The 15,568-nt window shown below is 38.6% G+C and overlaps 1 protein-coding gene across 1 annotated transcript in view; it reads right to left on the bottom strand.

Moving 5' to 3' along the window:
* Window positions 1-11,157: 11,157 nt before the first annotated feature.
* The window catches only part of AFG2A (AAA ATPase AFG2A), a 368,869-nt gene continuing 364,458 nt past the window's right edge, over window positions 11,158-15,568 (bottom strand). The window contains exon 16 of the mRNA XM_060654238.3: window positions 11,158-12,402. Coding sequence (XP_060510221.1) covers window positions 12,226-12,402 — 177 coding nt within the window. The 3' untranslated portion in view covers window positions 11,158-12,225. The remainder of the gene's footprint in view (window positions 12,403-15,568) is intronic.

The raw sequence follows: 15,568 nt of genomic DNA, 5'->3' as shown, positions 1-15,568 counted from the left end.
TGGGCATTGAGGAGGGCACCTGTTGGGATGAGCACTGGGTGTTGTATGGAAATCAATTTGACAATAAATTTCATATTAAAAAAAAAGAAATACCTTGAGCAGCTCTTTCTGGGTCCTATCTTTGTGCTTTAATAAAAACACTTTTTTTGCACCAAAAAAAGAAAAAAGAAATACCTTCTAGTCCTAAGATCAGAGGCCACTCTGCTTGTTCTCTCTTTTTTTATAAAACTTAACCCATTTCTAGTTCTTGAAACATCTAAGTAGGGTCTATGGAACCAGCCCAGTTCTTCTTCACCAGTATAGCAAAATTTTGAGGAAACAAAGACTGATGGCTATCCAGTCCTCATGTCTGGCCATGAAGTTCAGGTTTCACACTCAGAGCTCTACAGCCAGAGCCAGACAGAAGCTGCCTCAAGAGCTTCTGGAGATGGATCTTCTGAGCCGGTGGAAGGCAGTCCATGGTCCATGTTCTTTCACTCGTCTGCTTTCTTTGAGAAGCACAGGTTATTGTGTGTGCTCTTTGATGCTTTTCTGAATGCTACATGCAGTGTAAATATGAAAATGAAATGACCTCTGTGCTGTAAATTAGGGGATTGGCAGAAATGGCTTCTTATGAAGCTGAGGTATATGAAATGTAGAATTTGCTGGGTTGGCAGATTAATCCTATTTATGCTGGGGAAAGTATTCCATGATATTAAAGGATTTATTTGTTTACTAATCTGCTTCAGACTTCGGAGGCCTTGTTACAAAATAAGCAGGTCGAGGAGAAGGAAAGGGTCAGAAAGAAGAGGTTAAGTGAAAAGGAGACCGTTTTCATTCCCTTTTCTGCTCTAAATTTTGTTAACCCAACACCTAATGAGGACTTCTAAAACACTGTAGAATCCATCCATAAATACAGCATGGATTACTTATAGTATGGACTAGGTAGAGGGGTTTTGTTTGTTTGTTTTGTTTTACACAGTTAATGTGATCATTCTCTGTAAAACACACAAGCAAGAATATATTACTTCTGCTATTTCAAACTCAGGTTTAAAAGAGCTGTTTAAGAAAGAAGCAATGAAAAATGTATTCAGGTTTCTAACAAGCTTTAGTCTTTATCACTAGATTTATTGGGAGCAATCATCAATAATTATTTCAATTTGGAGCAGTCTTTTAATTTTTAAAACCCCCCTCCCCTCAAATGCAAACAAACGTTTGCTTTACTGTTGCCTTTTTCCTCCTGGATGGACTGCACAGTGCAATAGCCAAACATCCTCTTAATCTCTTTTTCAAAGACTATAACCCTCTTTTGGGTAAAGCAGTCATTTTGTTTTGTTCCACTGCACCTTGACAATGTCGAGAAAACATAATCCTTTGCTTAGAATAGAACCTCAGATTTGCTGTTCCATTACCCAGTAGCCTAAGCATTTGTATTAAAAGACAGTTAAGCTTTTTTCAGTGAGGCATTTCCTTCCTTACCTTCCTCACAGAAAGTTCTACTTTATTTTTAGTAATATCCTGGCTCCTGGTATTGTATTTGTGCACATAATCCCTTCACAATCATGCTTAGCCCTCTGGTGGCACCTTCTCTCGAAGGAAGTCAAAGGCCTTTACAAACATTAATTAGTTCTCCCAGCATCCCCGTGAAATGGGTGAGTATTCTATTCCGATCGGTATATTATTATCCACATTTTGTGATCTGGCCAAAATTCTTTTACTTTCTTCCCCAGTGTGCTTCCTAATGGAATTCACCTTTAGTCCGCTGGAGCTGGCCAGTTAAGTGCACGGTAAAGGAACAAACCGCAACAAAAGGAAACACAAAAGAAAGATGTGAAGTGTGGTGTACAGAAAGTTTGGTGGACCAGAATGTGGTGGGGAGCGAGAAGACCCTCCCCATACTCCACCTCCACTGATACACTAGGGAAGGAGAGAGGGGATAAGGGCACGAGGACCTTCTCTTCCCCAAGACCAGAGGAGAAACCTGACACAGGGAGACAACGACAGACAACTTCCGCCCAGAGCGATGGACAAGTTCCTGTGATTCAGAGCTACTGGACCATTTCCAGGGCTGGTGGGCTCCATGATGATGAACTTTAACCCACCCTAACAGGTGAAAAAGACAAGTTGCTCTCAGAAGCCACTGGAAAAATTCTTACTGTTCTTCGGGATTAGTACGATCTCGCTCTGTGCTAAAACTTCACTGTAATACTTTTTCACCAACTTTTTGTAAGAAAACTTACCAAAAATCTCAACATTTTACAGAAGTTTGGGTCTCCATGACTTACAAAATATCTGAAAATGTATGTTAACATGTCTATATCTACTTGAATGATTCCAAGTCCTAGCTTTTACTAGACATTTTGTTACTAAAATGGGAGCTGTGTGGAGGAATAAAGTGGCAAACTGTGAAAGGTGAACCCAGGAGACATAGGACCAGGTTTCTCTTGATTGAACCTGCGAAAGCTTAGTAGAAGCGGAAGAAATGGCTCGCCGTTATGCTTTAACGCTCAGCCAATAAGCTCTTTCGCACTCATTCAATCACCCCCATCAAGCTGTCTAAGGAATTCCTACTGAGAAGTTATATGGAGGAGGCAAAGCACAGAAGCGCAGTTTTTTGTGTGTGTGGAAATATGCAAAAAAAAAAAAAAGGATTTTTTAAAACATTTGGTACAGAAGCCAAGTGATTTTCCTTAACTTATAATGGAAACTGGGGATTACATTTGGACTGGTTTTAGGCTGTTATATGCTAAAATAACATGGAGGAAAAAAGAGATAGAAGGAAATTATAAAAATGATACGAATTTAAGGTAAAATATATGAATATGATCGATGACAGGAAATTCTTTGTGCTTTAATTTCATGACCACTGACCCTCGTGGGAACTTAGCTCTGCCCTGCCATCTTACTACACATTTATGGGCCATTTACTCTTTCTTCTCAAATCTCCAATGCTTCCTCCTCCATCCCCATACTCAGCTGAGAATAGAGCTTCTGATTTCATTAAGAAAAATAGTCTAAGTTTCCATCAAATCTCTCCACTTACTGCCCAGTGACATCTACCCTGCTTTTCTCTCTGTAGCCATAGAGAACTTGTGTGCTCGTGTTAGAGGCCAAGCCTGCCCTGGGGCCTGGAACCTATCATCTTTCCTGGATCTGACACTTATTAGGTCAGGATCTAGGGCTAGATTTCTTCATCTTTATTATGCCAGGAAAAGTCTGGCATCTCAATCTTACGAAAGGTAGGCCACCGTTGAGACCATTTCAGACAACCAACCAAGTAAACTTCACAGCACTTACGATATTTCATGCAAATATCAAACTGTTGATGGGCATCATACGGAGAGAGAGAGAGAGAGAGAGAGAGAGAGAGAGAGAGAGAGAGAGAGAGAGAAAAGAGATATTTTGGCTAAAATGATTCCAAGAGATTAGAAATGAGAGAAGCTCTATGGACCATCAAACTCGAAATAGAACATGGGCTTTCCATTGCAAACTAAATAAGATCTAAACTCACAATGTTTAACAAATATAGAAAGCATTGTTTGGGAATGGTGGAAAACAAAGTTGTATAATTATGGTGGAATCAGGCTCTATAACTTACTCCCAAATCTAAATATTGTTGAGGTTTTTATTTGTTTGTTTATGTCATGAGAATATGCAGAAAAGATTTTGACCATATGCATTTTAAAGACAATATTTGAACAACTGATGAAATTCAGGAAACAGTACTTTCTTACACACAAAGAGCAGATACGTGATTACCATATGAAAGTCAGCACCAGTAAGAATTATTGCTGCCATATAGTTAACATAGCATATATTTATTTGACAATCCTTTTCAGAAGTCCATAAAAAAACAAAAATGATTCTGACACCAATTCTGAGGGGGGGCGGGTGGTTTTCTTCCAAACATCAAGCTATTAACTCAATTCAGTTCAGTTCTGACATTGGTGATATTGTCAGATCCCACAGGTTAAAAGCTCAGTTCTCTAAGACTGCTCCCCCTCCTTCTTCCAATGCAGCCCCCCCCCAACCCCGCCTTCAGATGCCAATCACCATTGCAGGCTGTCACCTGTGCCTATGACTGTCTATAAACCGGAGGTTCTTGTGACCCACTCCTTTGGGTTGATTAATTTGCTAGAGCTACTCATGGAACTCAGAGAAACATTTTACTTACTAGATCACTGGCTTATCAAAGATAAAACTCAGGAACAGCCAGATGGAAAGATGCATAGAGCAAGGTATGGGGAAAGGGTACCAAGGTTCCATGCTCTCTGAGCCACTTTTTAAAGATATGTAGCTAGTGAAAGGGGGTTGGCACTATATTAGTCAGAGTAGGAACTGGGAAAACTTCCTCTTTCTTTATGCTCTGAAACAATTTAAATAGCATAATGATGATTGGGATTGAAAATCTGAATGACTTTTAGCCTATAAAACCATCTGAGCTTACAAATTTCTGAGAGGTAGCTATATGAAAATCAACAATTTCACCAGGGTTTTCACATTTATTGGCACAATTATACAAAATTCTTAATTTTTTATTTCATTCATAAATATGGTTTCTGTTCCCCTCAATTTTGTGTGTTTGTGGCTTTCCTATCTTTTAAAAATCAAAACAGGGGCGCCTGGGTGGCGCAGTCGGTTAAGCGTCCGACTTCAGCCAGGTCACGATCTCGCGGTCCGTGAGTTCGAGCCCCGCGTCAGGCTCTGGGCTGATGGCTCAGAGCCTGGAGCCTGATTCCGATTCTGTGTCTCCCTCTCTCTCTGCCCCTCCCCCGTTCATGCTCTGTCTCTCTCTGTCCCAAAAATAAATAAAAAACGTTGAAAAAAAAAAATTTAAAAATCAAAACAGAAAACATATTAGTTTACTATTGCTGCTATATTATTGCAAACAGTGGCTTAAAACAACACACATTTTCTGTAACAGTTTTGGAGGTCAGAAGTCTGCAGTAAGTCTATGAAATGGGACTAAAATCAAGGCATTGGCAGGGCTGGAGGCATTAGGGGCTATCCTTTTCCTTGTCTTTTTCCAGCTTCCAGAGGCTGCCTGCATTCCTGGGCTCCTGGACCCTTCCTCCATCTTCAAAGCCAGCAAACAGTGTAGCATCTTCAAATTTCTCTCTCTGACCTCTCCTCCGATTCAGATTCTCCTGCCTCCTTTTCCTGTAAGGGACTTTATGTTCCTTGTAGGGACTCCTATAAGGGACTTCCTATAAGGGACTTAAAGTTCCTATAAGGGACTTTATGATTACATTGGGCCTATGTAGAAAATCCAGGGTTCTCTCATTTCAAGATGTTTAATTTAATCATGTCTATGAAGTCCCTTTTGCCATTTAAGGTAATGTATTATATTCATTTTCTAGGGACCAGAATGTGTCTTTGTGGGTATACGTGTGTGTGTGTGGGTGGGTATATTCTGTCCACCACAAAAAGATTAATTTGGTGTGGATTTTTTTCTCCAAAGAATAGCATTGGATCAATCATTTTTTTGTTTTTTGTTAATTTTAGCTTTTACTGTTATATTTCCCTGAGGTTAATTTTGGAGTTATTTATAATAACTTTTTGAGGAGAATGCTTAATTTAGTTAATCTTGTTAATGAAAATGTTTAGAATCCCATAGATTCTGATATATAGTATTTTCATTATTATTGTCCAGATATTCTACTGTTTTGGTTTTGATTTTCTCTTTGATCAAAGAATCATTTCAAGATGAATTTTGAACGTCTAAACAGTTGGGGTTTTTTGTTTCTACATTTCTCAGTTTTAGTTTTATTACATGGTGGTTATAAAGCATATTCTGCACCATTTCTGTGTTTGCAAATATTTGTGTGTGTGTGTGTATGCACCCTATTACATAATTTATATAGGTATAGGAGAGAATAAAATGACATACATTTTGTTTGCAGGGTGTAGGCATATATCTAAGTTATTTAGATCTCTGTATCTTGAAGATAATTACTAGATCAATTTATAGAGTTTATTTCTTTCCTTTTTTTTTTTAACAGCACTATAATGTTCCACTGTATGGATGTACCATAATAAAGCAGACCCTACTGATAGATACTTGATTTATTCTAATGTTTTGTTATTGTGGTACAATAAGGCTATAATGAATACTTCACCAAAAGGGGGGTGGAGAGGGAGAAAAAAATGGTAAATAATATGCCTTTTTGTAGCTGTGGGGGTATATTTGTGGAATAAATTATAAATAAATCCATTAGCTCTGTTCCTTTTAAATCTTACTCAAATGTTTTATTATACCCTGAATCACAATGCCTATATTTTAACATTTTTAAGACTTCAAAGATGTTGTATTCTAAACTTTTTTTCTCTTTCCCCAGAAAATGTCCCTCCTAATGTGCTCCAGCTTTATCTTTTGGTAATTTGTTTGTCCAGACTCCCAACCTTTCCCCCCAGATTTCTGGCGTCATTCCCCTGCTGCTATTTCCCTGTGGGATATTTCAAGCTGTGATTATTCCTGGCCCTAAATAACCTGGGCCCCATATCCTTGACTCTCCTTTTACCTGTCAACATTTTTATTATTTTTTATGATTATGTTGCTGCAAATAGTATTTTAATTGCTGTGGGTTTATGACAAATATATGAACATATTATTATTACATGTCAGTTCCCATCTCACTTAACTGTATTTGACTGATTTTAATATTTTTCACATTTGACAGTTTCTGAAATCAGGTTGTAATAATATTAATAGTGAAATCACAGTAATTTATTTATTTTCCAAAAAAGAATGTTTTTAAATTAATAATCTTACAACTGATGGTGTCTTAAAACCAAATATTTCCTATCATATATGTGTTCTCAAGCAAAGTATATGCTGAACTTCCTGGATTCTTTTTAAGTTGGTCCAAAATGTGTTGTACTTTCCGGATAGCCTTTGAAATACTTAACCCAGAGTTTATCTGTTCCCTGATTTCAGCACAGATGAACTATTTATCTTTTTTTAAATTTCCTTAAGTTCTGTTGTGTGTGGTGTGTTAAGTGCACCATTTTAGCCATCTTTCCAGAAATGTTTATCACTTAAGTCTTGAAAGAGGAGTCTACAAATTTCCCAATGATTTTGTGAACCATTTAAAACCTTGCAACGTCTCTTTCTGCCTAAGTTTTCTAGAATGAATTCTTTTCCCCAAAATAAAGTTCTAAAAGATATAGGCTATTGGAGTATATTTGACATAGATATTAGGTAAAAAGTCTAAAAGTCTATCCATGCATACAACTATTATAATGAAAACTGAAGGAAGGAAGGCAAATCAATTTGGGGCATTCGAGTTTCTGAGTGGACCTGAGACGCCTGGGTGGCTCAGTTGGTTAAGCGTCTGACTTTGGCTCAGGTCATGATCTCACGGTTCGTGAGTTTGAGCCCTGCGTTGGACTCTGTGCTGACAGCTTAGAGCCTGGAGCCTGGTTTGGATTCTGTCTCTCTCTCTCTCTCTCTCTCTCTCTCTCTCTGCCCCTCCCCTGCTCACACTCTGTCTCTCTTTCTCAAAAGTAAATATTTTTTTTTTTAAAAAGAATTTCTGTGTGGGCCATATTTGAAAATTACTGTTGATTCAACCCATATATAATTTCAAAGGGTGCTTTGGTATGTGCTCATCTTTAACAGAAAATGGAAACTCAGGGAAACATGACAAAACAAACCAACTCTAACGACCTTAAGTTCAGAAATTTAAGCAACAACAGGCTAGTGAAATAACTTCATTCTACCTTTATAGCAGATTTCTGCAGCCTTTTCCTGATCAAGATAAATTAAACATATACTCAAGTTTGGTTTTTCTACAACTTCAATAATTATTTTTCCAAAGTGGAAAACCTATACATTATTTAAAAAACCTGTTTAATACATTAGAAATAACACAGAACTGAACATTTTTCAAGCAAAGTTAGGGCAGTCAGTAATAAGCTTACACACTTTCCTGGTCATAGAGGAGTAAAAGCTAGAAGCCATTCTTCTAAGTATTGTTGTTAGATAGAAACACTAATTTAATTTTTTGAAATAAAACCTAAGCACTGAAAAAAAACATGTCAATGTGAGTATCCCGAAATCCTGAAGAGAATCTGGATCAACAACAAACTTTTGACCAGATGCCAATAAAGTCTTGTTTTCTTAAGACAGGAAACTGGACATTTTCTTTTCTTGTTGAACTTAAATTTTCCATGAACTATACTGTGTAATTCAATCACAAACAAATCCCAATAATAGGATCACACGCTATTTTATTTATTTATTTTTTAATTTTTTTTTAACGTTTATTTATTTTTTTTTGAGACAGGGAGAGACAGAGCATGAACGGGGGAGGGTCAGAGAGAGGGAGACACAGAATCTGAAACAGGCTCCAGGCTCTGAGCTGCCAGCACAGAGCCCGACGCAGGGCTTGAACCCACGGACCGTGAGATCATGACCTGAGCCGAAGTCGGACGCTTAACCGACTGAGCCACCCAGGCGCTCCTCACACGCTATTTTAAATCCATACATATGACACTCTGGAATCAGAAGTAAAAGCCTCATGCAGATAACACTGGGGTAAATTGTAATTAGTGACACCAGACCTGCTCTTTTCTAGGACTCTTATTTTTTCCTGGTACTGTTATTAAGAGGGCACAAAATTCAAATAAAGACTATTTGCCTTTTCAATGGCAACAGTTAGCTAGCTAAAGATATAAAAAATAATTGGTTTGTAATAGATTAAAGATGTAATGCTCTAAAATCTTTTAAAATTCTTAACTTCCTACTCCTGTGTGATCAGTGTCATGGAAACAGATGTCTGACTCCAGATTTAATTTCTCCCATCCCTGCCATAAGGCATGTATCACCTAAACACAAACTCTCACCAACAAATTTCTCTAGTGTTTCTTGGGTCCTGAAAGCCTGATTTTTTTTTTTTTTTATTTGGCCTTCTTGCATTATATTCCATCATACTGGTACTTCTGATTTTCCAGACACACAGAACGGTAGGCACTGTGGATTGCGTTGGATGTCCAAGGATTGGGTGGAATGACAGGATTGTGATGTTGGTTAGGATGCAGAATATGGCTAGAGATACATCTTGCCCTTGCACCATAATGTACCAATTTAAGGCTCATCTTTTAAGCATTATTATGAAACACTTAGGGATAAAAAAAGCATAGACTGTATTGCAATCAACACGTGTATTCACATCATGCAGTTTAAGATATGACATTTCAGCCTTTTCTCCCTTGAGGAATTTCCTCCCCCGTATTTGATGCTTTTCATTTCCATTCCATAGTCGTTTATTACACATGTCCCCATAAACGACATATATTATTTTGCATGCCTTAAACTTAAAAAAAATTGCAAGTATTCTTCCAAAATGTTCTTTTTGAAATTCTTGTTTCCCATGTAGCTCTAATTACTTTTACTGCCATAAGTACAGCAATGTGTAGGTATTGGGTAGAAATCCATTCTCTGACTGATGGGATAGATTGTTTCCAGTTTCGTACTCCTTAGAAATAATGGTGCTATGATTTTCTTATTCGTTACCTCATTGTAAAAAACTTGCTCTGAGATATACACCAAAGAGAACACTTAGTTTATAGAATCTTCAACATTACTAGATATGCTAGCTGGCTTTCCAAAGTAGCTGTACCAATTTATGCTCTACTAGCAGAGTGTGAGGCTCTAGTGATCCACAACCTTGGGGATTATACACTCTGCAAGCAGGGTTTTAGCTGTTGGAATCCTCTGTGGCCTGGGTGAGGATATGTTCCTCTGACTACTGCAACTGCTAGTCACTCCAAGGATATCTCCAAGGATGTTTTCATGTTAATTTTTAGGTGTCAAGTTTCCGTATCACAAAGGTGGTGCGAATTCAAACCTGGAACCTGTGGTCAGGTAAGCTTGTAGTCAGAATTCTCAGAGGAGCCTCTTTTTTTAATCCAAAGCACAGACTTAAGTCAAGAGGGCTCCCTGTGACCTCTCTTGCCAGCAGAAGAATTTCTTTTCTAGTCTGCCCTTACACTGAAGGTGTTGGTCTTTAATGACCTGGGCATTCTGTATGAGGCTCAGTTATAACTTTGTACGTCACATGGGTTGAAGGGTCTAAGTGGCCATTAACATCTGAACTCCTTGTTGAGATCACTACCTTCCTCCCCACCACCCAGCTTCCAGCTTGAAAGCCTGTGTCAGGTGAAGCTTGCTGTTCTGGTTTTTATTTTATTGGCAACAAGAATTTAAAATTTTTTCTGTTTAGGCCTTTGGGGATAGGTTTTTCTTTTATTTATTTTGCGCCCTTGGCATTTAGAGGGAAGAAGTTATGGTCCTCTAATAACTGAAGGGAAAATGGAAAGCATAAAAGTAATTTCGAGGTCCTATTTATTTCATTGTGTAAGCCTTCTGTTCTAAATCAGCAGAAACCAACAGAACGTTCTGAGTGATGGAAGTGGTCTACAATTTATTCTGTCCACATGGCAGACATTTGCCACACATGACTACTGAACACCTGAAATGTGGTTAACGTGTCTGGTGAACTAAACTTTTAATATTATTTAATTTTAATTCATTAAAATTTGAATTTAAATAGTCATATGTGACTAGTGTCTATTTGACAACAGAGCTCTAAATAGTAGTAATATTCTTTGTCCCCTGGTGATTTCGTGTATATACTAATAAACCAATGTAGTCTGGGAAAAAAACGCCTTGCAAATCTATTTTTGATAGTCAAAGGATAAGACAGTTGAGACATCACTTCAGAATATCTACCACCACAAAACTGTATAGTCCCATTATTTTGATAATCAGGTATTTCTTGCCTGACTTGTCTTTCTGGAAATTTTCAAAGATCTAGGGCACATTCTTTCCATTGCCAGTTTCTGAACTGGAAGTCAGGGAATCGATTTCCGACAGTTTTTCAAAGATATTTATAGAATATTAAAGTGTCAAGAAATTCCAAAGATAAAAGAATTAAGAGCAAAAATACATATATTTAAAATGCAACATAAGAAAATATGACTAATAGTACAATTAATTTGGTTTATCTTTGAAATGAAAAAGTTTATTGGTAACCTGAAAATGTGTGCAACTCAAAACATGAACATACAATTTATTTATAGTATCTTATGAAACAAAACAAAACAAGTCTATTGCTCTAGGCCTGAACTGGGCTTATGTTTCCAATTAAAAAAATTTTTTTTAATGTTTATTTATTTTTGAGAGAGAGAGACAGAGACAGAGACAGAGACAGAGCACAAGTGGGGGAGGGGTACAGAGAAAGGTAGACACAGAATGTGAAGCAGGTTCCAGGTTCTGAGCTGTCAGCACACAGCCTGACATGGGGTTCAAAATCACGAACCGTGAGATCACGATCTGAGCCGAAGTCAGACACTTAACCGACTGAGACACCCAGGCGCCCCTATGTTTCCAATTTTTTAAACTTGGCAAGGGGGATTACATGAAATAACTCTCAATTCTCTCTCTCTCTCTCTTTTTTTATTGCCATAAGTAGAGATTAAGAAGGCCAAAGCAAACATGTAGGTGTGAATTATAATGAAAACAAATACATATCTAGAAACAAGGCCACAAAAGTTTGGTTTGTGCATTTGTCTATTCCACTGGCTGGCCTTTAAAAATAATGGTCTGTAAATATTTCTCACTATGGATTAATCCACACACATTTTCTTTTACTTATTTATTTAGAGAGAGAGGAGCAAGTGGCAGGGGGAAAGTGGGAGAAAGAGAGAGAGGGAGGGAGAGGGAGAGGGAGAGAGAGAGAGAGAGAATGAATCCCAAGCAGGCTCCACGCTGGCAGTGCAGAGCCCTATGTGGGACTTGAACTCACAAACTGTGGGCTGAAATCAAGAGATGGACACTTAAATGACTGAACCACTTAGGTGCCCAACCACATGCATTTTCTATGTTCTCGTATAAAACTGAGGCTCACAGGCTGGGCATTTAGCAATGCAGTGAAACAGATTCTGGAGTGAGGAAAGCATTTCATGAGATGAATAAACTAGGTCAAAAATGAAAAAGCTGAAGTTTCCTCTTTAAAACAGCACACATTTCCAGATAAAACTGACTTAAACTTGTGTCCAAAGATTTTCATGGACATTTTCATTGTATCCATATGATTTAAAATGTCTTTAAACACTGAAGCCTCTCAATTTCAGACATTTTGCTTATGAGAGGTTTTTTTTGGACACTCTCAAGACAAAATTTTAAAAAGAAACAAGTTTTCTCTAGAAAGCATTTTTAGCATACTGAACATGCATACTTTCTCAGAGTGTATGTAGCCCGCTCTTCTCCTGATACTCTTCATAGAAACGTCTCAATGATTTAGGAATTCTGGGTGTCACAGTGCTCAAGGCTTGAGTAAAATGTCTTCTCATAATGTGGTTGGCTTGAATGTCTTCTTCCAGAGCCAGAAGAGCCGCCTCTCTACAGACAGCTATAATCTGAAGCAAAACATACAAAAACAAACATACAAAACAAAAAAGGGGAGAGAAAAGACAATCAATATTTCAATGGATTCAACTGAATATATTTCAAATATTCATCCGTGGTAACTGCTTCAACTATAAGCACCCTTGCCAACATTTATCTTCATGGTTATTCCACTTCAGTTTTCAAAAGGACAAAAAGTAATCACCTTCATTCCAAAACCATGTAGTACGTACTCAGAATCAGGAGCAGCAAAAAGATATATATAAGATATGGCATTCGTTCTTAAGAAGCCCACAACTGATAAAGGTGGAACAGACACACAGGCACATACTTCTAATACAAGATGACAAAAGATGAGTGTGTATGTGTGGTGGGGGCAGGTAAGAACCAAGTGATAAGGGGGTGAGGGCAGAGGAGGGAGCTACTCCGATATACAGTGAAGTCCTGCGCATCAGCACACCTTGTCATGGCATAGAATTTCCACATTACTTTCAACCTTTGATGTATTACCGACATGTAAAAGCATTTCTTTATGTGCATCTCTTGAACAAGTTCTTAAATCTTGGGAATATCAGATAGAGTTTTCTACGTTTACTTTGGAGAGCTACTTTAGAACAGAGAAGTGAATTTTGTTTACTCAGTGAGGAAAGCTGCAAGAATTGAAAAGAATCTGGGGAGGGGGTGGAATGGATGCAGAAGGAGGGAGGACAGAGTGGGCGGTAGGAAAACGGAAGGGGAGGAAGGTTCAAGTCTTGAATCCTGAAATGTGTTTTTAAGCTCTCTGGACTTCAGACAGCGGAAGCAGGCTGATGCCAGTGTCATTCTAAAGACACATTACTGTGGTGAAAAGAGCTTGTGGGATGAAAAGAGATATTGTGATTTTCAGGGCAACAGGGAAAACAGTGATTGATACTGACTGCACCTTTATATCGGTAAATGAAAGGGCCAGCTGAAACACATTTGTCCAGCCATTCAGCATATTTTCTCTGTTTGTTCACTTACTGAAAAGAGTTCCTCTGCTTATGCTGGGCTAATGGCTGCCAAAGCAGTTTAGTAGCTTTTTAGGGGATTTAGCAGCATGTTTAGGGAGCTTTCAAAAAACTTGCATAGATTTAGATGGCTTTGTCAAATTACGACAATGTAACTATTAGTTCTGGGCTTCATTAATGAGCACTGAAGTTGACTATAGTGCTTATGCATGTTAATGCTTTTCCAAAAAGAGTGGCTACCAACTTGTTGAAGGAAAAAAACAAAACTTCCAGGGCTTAGTAAAATAACTTCATCACATATACTGGTGCAGAAAGTTATTTTGAAAACAAGATATAATAATTAATAAGCACAGTAAAAGCAGATGAAATGCCTAGCATGGTAAACTGGCTATCCAATGGTTCCACTCTGTTCCAAATGGACCTTGAGGACCTCCATGAAGGGAGGAAAAAGGAACAAAGTGGAGAAAAGCCTCAACTCCTTCCTTCCCTCCATCTCAGCAGCACTTCTGTTACCTGCAAGATTTGAAGCAATGGCTGCAAGGCTGAAAAGTTTGAAGGATCAGTGGGAGAGGCAGAAAGGCCTGAATTTCCTGCTGGCTGGTGGACTTCTAGCTCTTCGTCTGAGACAGTACAGGGAATGTTTCCATCATGTGGGTCCTTCCCCATGCTAAGTGGAGTACGGAAGTCACCAGTGCCATGTCTTGCACACTTCATAACTGAGAATTACCTCAGAGAATACTGGATCCAGTACATAATGGCTACAGACATTTACTGAGTACCTACCCCATGTGCTAGACAATGCTAATGGCAGTACTAATTAATTGCTATGTGAATACTCCCCGCCCCTCCCCCCCCCGCCCCTCGATTTTGTATAATTCAGGGATCCCACTAATAGTGTACAATATATGATGGGAGCATGGCAAACAGAGTGGCCAGATAAACACAGTAAGCTGGGGGGTGGGGTAGGGAGGTTGGGCAGAGGAAAGGGAGAGGTGACCACAAGGCTGTCTGGAACCTCTCCAAGTTCCTGGAATTTGGTTCACATGGCCAGATAGTGAGTAGCTCACACTGCTGGTACATCTGAGAAAGAGAACTAACAGTCTAGTAGGCTTCCTTCTCTCAATATACAGTAATCAAACCGGGAGAAGAAGAAATGGTTATACTCTAATCATTGGAATCTCAGATAGCCTAACAAGGCATGGTAGAGAAATGTAGGTAATGGGAAGTGACAGGTCACTGAGGCCTTGAAGGCTGTCCTTAGGGTCAGCAACCCTGAGCAATTCCTCTTGCAGATCAACTTTCTTTCCTTCACATCTCTGTCTATAGATTTTCCTAAGCTATAAATTGCTTTTTGCCTTTATGTGGCAGCTTCCAGGACAGTGATGGGGGGGCACTGGTGGCGAGATGTGGTCAGAGCAGTAACAGCCACTTGAAAGCTGGATGTTTGTAGCTTAGAGCCTCCAGCATATGTTAACACTCAAGAGTAATCCCCTTACTATATTTAGGACTGGCCTGACCCTTAATTAACAATTCCATCCAATTTGGAGAACTACAAAATTGTAAGGTATAGAAAAGTTGGAGAGAGTTTTGACGAGAGCACTAACAATGTTTGAGTTAGAAAGAGATGCCCTGTAGAACCTTTGAGAGACAATGACAAGGGAATCAGAGCAGCTGAATCCTGGTATTCAGATGCCACATAGAAAGGTGTCTTCCTCTGTACAGAAGACAGATCACAGTTGTTAGCACTTCCAGAGTGGCAGAAGGACTGTCTGAATTCAACACTTGCTTCGATAAATGTTTTCCTGTTTCATATTATTTATCAGGGATGCTCTGAAAAACCAGTCAATTAGGCAATACTTTCTACCATTTTTATTTTCCTATCATATTTGCTTAGCAATACACAACTAGTAATTGAGAGGAAGACACTATAAATCATTAACCAGTCACTCTTTCATCAATCAACATCCACTGAATAACTACTCTGTATAACAACTAGATGAGGCCTGGTAGAGGATTCAGAGATGTCCAAGATGTGGTATCTGTCTTCTGGTATTCCCAAACCAGTAGGGAATGAACATCAATTGTCCAATGTGGCATGGTATTAGAGGTACTGTTAAGCAAGGCAAAAGGAAAAGTGCTTTGGTATGGAAAGAAGAGAGAAATTACTGCTTCATAAACCGAACTGGGA

The sequence above is a fragment of the Panthera onca genome, chromosome B1, assembly GCF_046562875.1.
Source record: "Panthera onca isolate mPanOnc1 chromosome B1, mPanOnc1 haplotype 2, whole genome shotgun sequence".
NCBI classification, from domain to species: domain Eukaryota; kingdom Metazoa; phylum Chordata; class Mammalia; order Carnivora; family Felidae; genus Panthera; species Panthera onca.
Note: the sequence above shows the minus strand (reverse complement) of the source record. Positions and strands in the feature narration are given on the sequence as shown.